An 11,375-nucleotide genomic window follows, 5' to 3' on the forward strand; every position below is an offset into this window, starting at 1 on the left:
CGGATTATATAACATTTTTCTGTCTCATTTATACATTGCATGCATTAATTAACAATAAATGCATTACTCGGATTATATAAGATTTTTCTGTCTCATTTATACATTGCATGCATTAATTAACAATAAATGCATTACTCGGATTATATAACATTTTTCTGTCTCATTTATACATTGCATGCATTAATTAACAATAAATGCATTACTCGGATTATATAACATTTTTCTGTCTCATTTATACATTGCATGCATTAATTAACAATAAATGCATTACTCGGATTATATAACATTTTTCTGTCTCATTTATACATTGCATGCATTAATTAACAATAAATGCATTACTCGGATTATATATGATTTTTCTGTCTCATTTATACATTGCATGCATTAATTAACAATAAATGCATTACTCGGATTATATAAGATTTTTCTGTCTCATTTATACATTGCATGCATTAATTAACAATAAATGCATTACTCGGATTATATAACATTTTTCTGTCTCATTTATACATTGCATGCATTAATTAACAATAAATGCATTACTCGGATTATATAACATTTTTCTGTCTCATTTATACATTGCATGCATTAATTTACAATAAATGCATTACTCGGATTATATATGATTTTTCTGTCTCATTTATACATTGCATGCATTAATTAACAATAAATGCATTACTCGGATTATATAAGATTTTTCTGTCTCATTTATACATTGCATGCATTAATTAACAATAAATGCATTACTCGGATTATATAACATTTTTCTGTCTCATTTATACATTGCATGCATTAATTAACAATAAATGCATTACTCGGATTATATAACATTTTTCTGTCTCATTTATACATTGCATGCATTAATTAACAATAAATGCATTACTCGGATTATATATGATTTTTCTGTCTCATTTATACATTGCATGCATTAATTAACAATAAATGCATTACTCGGATTATATAAGATTTTTCTGTCTCATTTATACATTGCATGCATTAATTAACAATAAATGCATTACTCGGATTATATAACATTTTTCTGTCTCATTTATACATTGCAAGCATTAATTAACAATAAATTCATTACTCGGATTATATAACATTTTTCTGTCTCATTTATACATTGCATGCATTAATTAACAATAAATGCATTACTCGGATTATATATGATTTTTCTGTCTCATTTATACATTGCATGCATTAATTAACAATAAATGCATTACTCGGATTATATAAGATTTTTCTGTCTCATTTATACATTGCAAGCATTAATTAACAATAAATGCATTACTCGGATTATATAACATTTTTCTGTCTCATTTATACATTGCATGCATTAATTAACAATAAATGCATTACTCGGATTATATAACATTTTTCTGTCTCATTTATACATTGCATGCATTAATTAACAATAAATGCATTACTCGGATTATATAACATTTTTCTGTCTCATTTATACATTGCATGCATTAATTAACAATAAATGCATTACTCGGATTATATAACATTTTTCTGTCTCATTTATACATTGCATGCATTAATTAACAATAAATGCATTACTCGGATTATATAAGATTTTTCTGTCTCATTTATACATTGCATGCATTAATTAACAATAAATGCATTACTCGGATTATATAAGATTTTTCTGTCTCATTTATACATTGCATGCATTAATTAACAATAAATGCATTACTCGGATTATATAACATTTTTCTGTCTTATTTATACATTGCATGCATTAATTAACAATAAATGCATTACTCGGATTATATAAGATTTTTCTGTCTCATTTATACATTGCATGCATTAATTTACAATAAATGCATTACTCGGATTATATAAGATTTTTCTGTCTCATTTATACATTGCAAGCATTAATTAACAATAAATGCATTACTCGGATTATATAAGATTTTTCTGTCTCATTTATACATTGCATGCATTAATTAACAATAAATGCATTACTCGGATTATATAACATTTTTCTGTCTCATTTATACATTGCAAGCATTAATTAACAATAAATTCATTACTCGGATTATATAACATTTTTCTGTCTCATTTATACATTGCATGCATTAATTTACAATAAATGCATTACTCGGATTATATAAGATTTTTCTGTCTCATTTATACATTGCATGCATTAATTAACAATAAATGCATTACTCGGATTATATAAGATTTTTCTGTCTCATTTATACATTGCATGCATTAATTAACAATAAATGCATTACTCGGATTATATAACATTTTTCTGTCACATTTATACATTGCATGCATTAATTAACAATAAATGCATTACTCGGATTATATAACATTTTTCTGTCTCATTTATACATTGCATGCATTAATTAACAATAAATTCATTATTCGGATTATATAAGATTTTTCTGTCTCATTTATACATTGCATGCATTAATTAACAATAAATTCATTACTCGGATTATATAAGATTTTTCTGTCTCATTTATACATTGCATGCATTAATTAACAATAAATGCATTACTCGGATTATATAACATTTTTCTGTCTCATTTATACATTGCATGCATTAATTAACAATAAATGCATTACTCGGATTATATAACATTTTTCTGTCTCATTTATACATTGCATGCATTAATTAACAATAAATGCATTACTCGGATTATATAAGATTTTTCTGTCTCATTTATACATTGCATGCATTAATTAACAATAAATGCATTACTCGGATTATATAAGATTTTTCTGTCTCATTTATACATTGCATGCATTAATTAACAATAAATGCATTACTCGGATTATATAAGATTTTTCTGTCTCATTTATACATTGCATGCATTAATTAACAATAAATGCATTGCTCGGATTATATAACATTTTTCTGTCTCATTTATACATTGCAAGCATTAATTAACAATACATGCATTACTCGGATTATATAACATTTTTTTGTCTCATTTATACATTGCATGCATTAATTAACAATAAATTCATTACTCGGATTATATAAGATTTTTCTGTCTCATTTATACATTGCATGCATTAATTAACAGTAAATGCATTACTCGGATTATATAACATTTTTCTGTCTCATTTATACATTGCATGCATTAATTAACAGTAAATGCATTACTCGGATTATATAACATTTTTCTGTCACATTTATACATTGCATGCATTAATTAACAATAAATGCATTACTCCGATTATATAACATTTTTCTGTCACATTTATACATTGCATGCATTAATTAACAATAAATGCATTACTCGGATTATATAACATTTTTCTGTCTCATTTATACATTGCAACTGCAAGCATTAATTAACAGTAAATGCATTACTCGGATTATATAACATTTTTCTGTCACATTTATACATTGCATGCATTAATTAACAATAAATGCATTACTCGGATTATATAACATTTTTCTGTCACATTTATACATTGCATGCATTAATTAACAATAAATGCATTACTCGGATTATATAACATTTTTCTGTCACATTTATACATTGCATGCATTAATTAACAATAAATGCATTACTCGGATTATATAACATTTTTCTGTCTCATTTATACATTGCAAGCATTAATTAACAATACATGCATTACTCGGATTATATAACATTTTTTTGTCTCATTTATACATTGCATGCATTAATTAACAATAAATTCATTACTCGGATTATATAAGATTTTTCTGTCTCATTTATACATTGCATGCATTAACTAACAGTAAATGCATTACTCGGATTATATAACATTTTTCTGTCTCATTTATACATTGCATGCATTAATTAACAATAAATGCATTACTCGGATTATATAACATTTTTCTGTCTCATTTATACATTGCATGCATTAATTAACAATAAATGCATTACTCGGATTATATAAGATTTTTCTGTCTCATTTATACATTGCATGCATTAATTAACAATAAATGCATTACTCGGATTATATAAGATTTTTCTGTTTTATTTATGCATTGCATGCATTAATTAACAATAAATGCATTACTCGGATTATATAAGATTTTTCTGTCTCATTTATACATTGCATGCATTAATTAACAATAAATGCATTACTCGGATTATATAAGATTTTTCTGTCTTATTTATACATTGCAAGCATTAATAAACAGTAAATGCATTACTCGGATTATATAACATTTTTCTGTCTCATTTATACATTGCATGCATTAATTAACAATAAATGCATTACTCGGATTATATATGATTTTTCTGTCTCATTTATACATTGCATGCATTAATTAACAATAAATGCATTACTCGGATTATATAATATTTTTCTGTCTCATTTATACATTGCATGCATTAATTAACAGTAAATGCATTACTCGGATTATATAATATTTTTCTGTCTCATTTATACATTGCATGCATTAACTAACAGTAAATGCATTACTCGGATTATATAAGATTTTTCTGTCTCATTTATACATTGCATGCATTAATTAACAATAAATGCATTACTCGGATTATATAAGATTTTTCTGTCTCATTTATACATTGCATGCATTAATTAACAGTAAATGCATTACTCGGATTATATAAGATTTTTCTGTCTCATTTATACATTGCAAGCATTACTTAACAATAATATCATTACTCGGATTATATAACATTTTTCTGTCTCATTTATACATTGCATGCATTAATTTACAATAAATGCATTACTCGGATTATATAAGATTTTTCTGTCTCATTTATACATTGCATGCATTAATTAACAATAAATGCATTACTCGGATTATATAAGATTTTTCTGTCTCATTTATACATTGCATGCATTAATTAACAATAAATGCATTACTCGGATTATATAACATTTTTCTGTCACATTTATACATTGCATGCATTAATTAACAATAAATGCATTACTCGGATTATATAACATTTTTCTGTCTCATTTATACATTGCATGCATTAATTAACAATAAATTCATTACTCGGATTATATAAGATTTTTCTGTCTCATTTATACATTGCATGCATTAATTAACAATAAATTCATTACTCGGATTATATCAGATTTTTCTGTCTCATTTATACATTGCAACTGCAAGCATTAATTAACAGTAAATGCATTACTCGGATTATATAACATTTTTCTGTCTCATTTATACATTGCAAGCATTAGTAAACAATAAATGCATTACTCGGATTATATAACATTTTTCTGTCTCATTTATACATTGCATGCATTAATTAACAATAAATGCATTACTCGGATTATATAAGATTTTTCTGTCTCATTTATACATTGCATGCATTAATTAACAATAAATGCATTACTCGGATTATATAACATTTTTCTGTCTCATTTATACATTGCATGCATTAATTAACAATAAATGCATTACTCGGATTATATAAGATTTTTCTGTCTCATTTATACATTGCATGCATTAATTAACAATAAATGCATTACTCGGATTATATAACATTTTTCTGTCTCATTTATACATTGCATGCATTAATTAACAATAAATGCATTACTCGGATTATATAACATTTTTCTGTCTCATTTATACATTGCATGCATTAATTAACAATAAATGCATTACTCGGATTATATAACATTTTTCTGTCTCATTTATACATTGCATGCATTAATTAACAATAAATGCATTACTCGGATTATATATGATTTTTCTGTCTCATTTATACATTGCATGCATTAATTAACAATAAATGCATTACTCGGATTATATAAGATTTTTCTGTCTCATTTATACATTGCATGCATTAATTAACAATAAATGCATTACTCTGATTATATAACATTTTTCTGTCTCATTTATACATTGCATGCATTAATTAACAATAAATGCATTACTCGGATTATATAACATTTTTCTGTCTCATTTATACATTGCATGCATTAATTAACAATAAATGCATTACTCGGATTATATATGATTTTTCTGTCTCATTTATACATTGCATGCATTAATTAACAATAAATGCATTACTCGGATTATATAAGATTTTTCTGTCTCATTTATACATTGCATGCATTAATTAACAATAAATGCATTACTCGGATTATATAACATTTTTCTGTCTCATTTATACATTGCAAGCATTAATTAACAATAAATTCATTACTCGGATTATATAACATTTTTCTGTCTCATTTATACATTGCATGCATTAATTAACAATAAATGCATTACTCGGATTATATATGATTTTTCTGTCTCATTTATACATTGCATGCATTAATTAACAATAAATGCATTACTCGGATTATATAAGATTTTTCTGTCTCATTTATACATTGCAAGCATTAATTAACAATAAATGCATTACTCGGATTATATAACATTTTTCTGTCTCATTTATACATTGCATGCATTAATTAACAATAAATGCATTACTCGGATTATATAACATTTTTCTGTCTCATTTATACATTGCATGCATTAATTAACAATAAATGCATTACTCGGATTATATAACATTTTTCTGTCTCATTTATACATTGCATGCATTAATTAACAATAAATGCATTACTCGGATTATATAACATTTTTCTGTCTCATTTATACATTGCATGCATTAATTAACAATAAATGCATTACTCGGATTATATAAGATTTTTCTGTCTCATTTATACATTGCATGCATTAATTAACAATAAATGCATTACTCGGATTATATAAGATTTTTCTGTCTCATTTATACATTGCATGCATTAATTAACAATAAATGCATTACTCGGATTATATAACATTTTTCTGTCTTATTTATACATTGCATGCATTAATTAACAATAAATGCATTACTCGGATTATATAAGATTTTTCTGTCTCATTTATACATTGCATGCATTAATTTACAATAAATGCATTACTCGGATTATATAAGATTTTTCTGTCTCATTTATACATTGCAAGCATTAATTAACAATAAATGCATTACTCGGATTATATAAGATTTTTCTGTCTCATTTATACATTGCATGCATTAATTAACAATAAATGCATTACTCGGATTATATAACATTTTTCTGTCTCATTTATACATTGCAAGCATTAATTAACAATAAATTCATTACTCGGATTATATAACATTTTTCTGTCTCATTTATACATTGCATGCATTAATTTACAATAAATGCATTACTCGGATTATATAAGATTTTTCTGTCTCATTTATACATTGCATGCATTAATTAACAATAAATGCATTACTCGGATTATATAACATTTTTCTGTCTCATTTATACATTGCATGCATTAATTAACAATAAATGCATTACTCGGATTATATAACATTTTTCTGTCACATTTATACATTGCATGCATTAATTAACAATAAATGCATTACTCGGATTATATAACATTTTTCTGTCTCATTTATACATTGCATGCATTAATTAACAATAAATTCATTACTCGGATTATATAAGATTTTTCTGTCTCATTTATACATTGCATGCATTAATTAACAATAAATTCATTACTCGGATTATATAAGATTTTTCTGTCTCATTTATACATTGCATGCATTAATTAACAATAAATGCATTACTCGGATTATATAACATTTTTCTGTCTCATTTATACATTGCATGCATTAATTAACAATAAATGCATTACTCGGATTATATAACATTTTTCTGTCTCATTTATACATTGCATGCATTAATTAACAATAAATGCATTACTCGGATTATATAACATTTTTCTGTCTCATTTATACATTGCATGCATTAATTAACAATAAATGCATTACTCGGATTATATAAGATTTTTCTGTCTCATTTATACATTGCATGCATTAATTAACAATAAATGCATTACTCGGATTATATAAGATTTTTCTGTCTCATTTATACATTGCATGCATTAATTAACAATAAATGCATTGCTCGGATTATATAACATTTTTCTGTCTCATTTATACATTGCAAGCATTAATTAACAATACATGCATTACTCGGATTATATAAAATTTTTTTGTCTCATTTATACATTGCATGCATTAATTAACAATAAATTCATTACTCGGATTATATAAGATTTTTCTGTCTCATTTATACATTGCATGCATTAATTAACAGTAAATGCATTACTCGGATTATATAACATTTTTCTGTCTCATTTATACATTGCATGCATTAATTAACAGTAAATGCATTACTCGGATTATATAACATTTTTCTGTCACATTTATACATTGCATGCATTAATTAACAATAAATGCATTACTCGGATTATATAACATTTTTCTGTCACATTTATACATTGCATGCATTAATTAACAATAAATGCATTACTCGGATTATATAACATTTTTCTGTCTCATTTATACATTGCAACTGCAAGCATTAATTAACAGTAAATGCATTACTCGGATTATATAACATTTTTCTGTCACATTTATACATTGCATGCATTAATTAACAATAAATGCATTACTCGGATTATATAACATTTTTCTGTCACATTTATACATTGCATGCATTAATTAACAATAAATGCATTACTCGGATTATATAACATTTTTCTGTCACATTTATACATTGCATGCATTAATTAACAATAAATGCATTACTCGGATTATATAACATTTTTCTGTCTCATTTATACATTGCAAGCATTAATTAACAATACATGCATTACTCGGATTATATAACATTTTTTTGTCTCATTTATACATTGCATGCATTAATTAACAATAAATTCATTACTCGGATTATATAAGATTTTTCTGTCTCATTTATACATTGCATGCATTAACTAACAGTAAATGCATTACTCGGATTATATAACATTTTTCTGTCTCATTTATACATTGCATGCATTAATTAACAGTAAATGCATTACTCGGATTATATAACATTTTTCTGTCACATTTATACATTGCATGCATTAATTAACAATAAATGCATTACTCGGATTATATAACATTTTTCTGTCTCATTTATACATTGCAACTGCAAGCATTAATTAACAGTAAATGCATTACTCGGATTATATAACATTTTTCTGTCACATTTATACATTGCATGCATTAATTAACAATAAATGCATTACTCGGATTATATAACATTTTTCTGTCACATTTATACATTGCATGCATTAATTAACAATAAATGCATTACTCGGATTATATAACATTTTTCTGTCACATTTATACATTGCATGCATTAATTAACAATAAATGCATTACTCGGATTATATAACATTTTTCTGTCCCATTTATCTCCCTTTGTATTCTATTTTTGTAAGTTGTCAATTGTTTACTTTTGCCAGAATGATATCCTCCGTTCAAGAATATCAATTCGAGAATATTCTGCTTGCATACTTTGTTAAAATAACTACTGACAGTATTATTGGGATATACTCTCCACTTAATAATAAAGACCAATGTGTATTTATTCGTATATAAATAAAAAATATGTCCCATCATGCAACAGTTAGCGAATAAAAAAGATGTTTTTTCCGTAACCTCTGAAGGAAACCACTTGAGGTGAAGGTGGTGAAAAAACAGTTAGAGAAATGAATTTGGAAATAATTCCTCCACTAAAAATAAGATCAATAGTTGACGATTTTTTTCTTTAATCAGAAATGATAATAATTTTAATATGCAAAATCAAATTACTGACATTATTTTTTATCACAACTTATCAAGGCTAAGAATCACTCAAGTATTAATGAGGCGACATGATTGTCTGTGGGAGCATTAGATATGAATTTCGTTTGATTACTTATGTGATGATCTAGTTGATTCTTGATTTGAAGATAACAAATTGTAATCAACAGGGAAGCAGTGCCACGGTAATGCGTTTGATAGGTGAGAAACTCTTACAGAGAAGTTATCTATATAGAAACTACACCGGATGTTAAGCACTTGAATGAAGATACTGAAATAATTTTCCATTGTAATAGTAAGACGAATTCTTGCTGTGAATGTCTTAAGATTGGAGCTTAGTTGAGCACCTTCTATGAAAACGACGAGAGAGGGAGAGAGAGGGGGAGAAAAAAAATGAAATTTTGGAAAACCTTCGGAATTAATGTTTTAAATGTCATTAAATCAGATGTACGTATTTGAAGTTTTAAGGGAATTCTGAACACTAACTCCCGAATCTCCTTTAGAGAGGGCACATAGAAATCTGATCCATTGTGAAACACGTAGAGATTAAGGAGCACGTTCTTTGTCTTTTATAGAGAATTTATATATGATTTAAGTTTCATAAAAATAGGATATAAATAAAGTTTTAAGGGAAATTGTCCCAATAGCTTAGGATAAAACGTAGAGGTTTGAGACCGCTTCCATTATTTAACCAGAAAGTTTTTCTTTTTTCTTTTTTTTCGTTTACAAATGCGCTTTTAGTTTTTAAATAGATTCACAAATCTTTCTTTTTATAAACAACATACACACAAACATTTGCATTTATATATAGAAAGATTAGGATTAAAGATTTGATACATAATTTGTGTATATATTTTACTCACCTTTATCGCAAAGGTATCCAATTTTACCTGGTGGGCAAGAACATAAACCGGTAAGCAAGTTACACCTGACATCTCCATTATGAGCTGGGCAAGCTGGACATTGTTGCTGACACGAGAAGCCATAATGACCCGGAGTACATTCTGTTAAGTTACAAACAATAAAATAAATATTTTTAATTTATAAAAATGTATATATAAATACAACAATAAAAATGTCAAATGGCAGCTGCAAAACAGATGATAAAACTTGGCACTTGTTCAGGGTTCGAACCAGTAACCTAGATATTGGACAGCATTTTAAGGAACCGCAGCATCCGACTTTGAAGTGAAATTAAAATCCTTCACTCTATAATATAGACCAATGTGTATTTATTTGCATGTAAATAAATTTATATATCCATCTTGTCACACAAAATTTATTTAGTAAAACACTGCCAATTGAAGCCAGTCCAAGTGACAAACAGACGAACATTTTATTTTAAACTAACGTAAAAAGAAAACTGATGAGCAGAACCCAATGGAGATATCTGGACGTATCTATGGAGATATGTCCATTCAATGTGCACATTTACTGATGTAAATGCTATTTAGAAACAAAAAATGACAAATGACAAAATGACAGCCATAATGTTTTATATTGATGCGAGGACATATCTAAACAAATAAAAAAATTTGATTACCTTGATCACAATTTTCGCCAACCCATCCAGGTTGGCAATGACATCGACCAGAGTACATATCACAAGAACCTCCATTGCTACAGGTGCAAAGTTCACTACAAGTTCGGCCCCATATCCCGTCCGGACAGGTACTGTTGCAGAAGACACCTGCAATGGATAATGAAACATGTATATAATTATTATTCAATCAGTAAATTGGAAAATAA

General features: G+C 26.5%; 1 protein-coding gene across 5 annotated transcripts in view; it reads right to left on the bottom strand.

Moving 5' to 3' along the window:
• The window catches only part of LOC145266903 (uncharacterized), a 216,837-nt gene that overhangs the window by 36,703 nt on the left and 168,759 nt on the right, over window positions 1-11,375 (bottom strand). For all 5 annotated transcript variants that reach the window (XM_080122684.1, XM_080122680.1, XM_080122682.1 and 2 more), the window contains 2 exons: window positions 11,170-11,316; window positions 10,490-10,630 (listed from right to left, as the gene is read on the bottom strand). In XM_080122684.1, the coding sequence (XP_079978810.1) occupies window positions 10,490-10,630; window positions 11,170-11,316 (288 nt within the window). The remainder of the gene's footprint in view (window positions 1-10,489; window positions 10,631-11,169; window positions 11,317-11,375) is intronic.

The sequence above is a fragment of the Euprymna scolopes genome, chromosome 42, assembly GCF_053919585.1.
Source record: "Euprymna scolopes isolate OS-2025 chromosome 42, ASM5391958v1, whole genome shotgun sequence".
In the NCBI taxonomy this organism is placed as follows: domain Eukaryota; kingdom Metazoa; phylum Mollusca; class Cephalopoda; order Sepiida; family Sepiolidae; genus Euprymna; species Euprymna scolopes.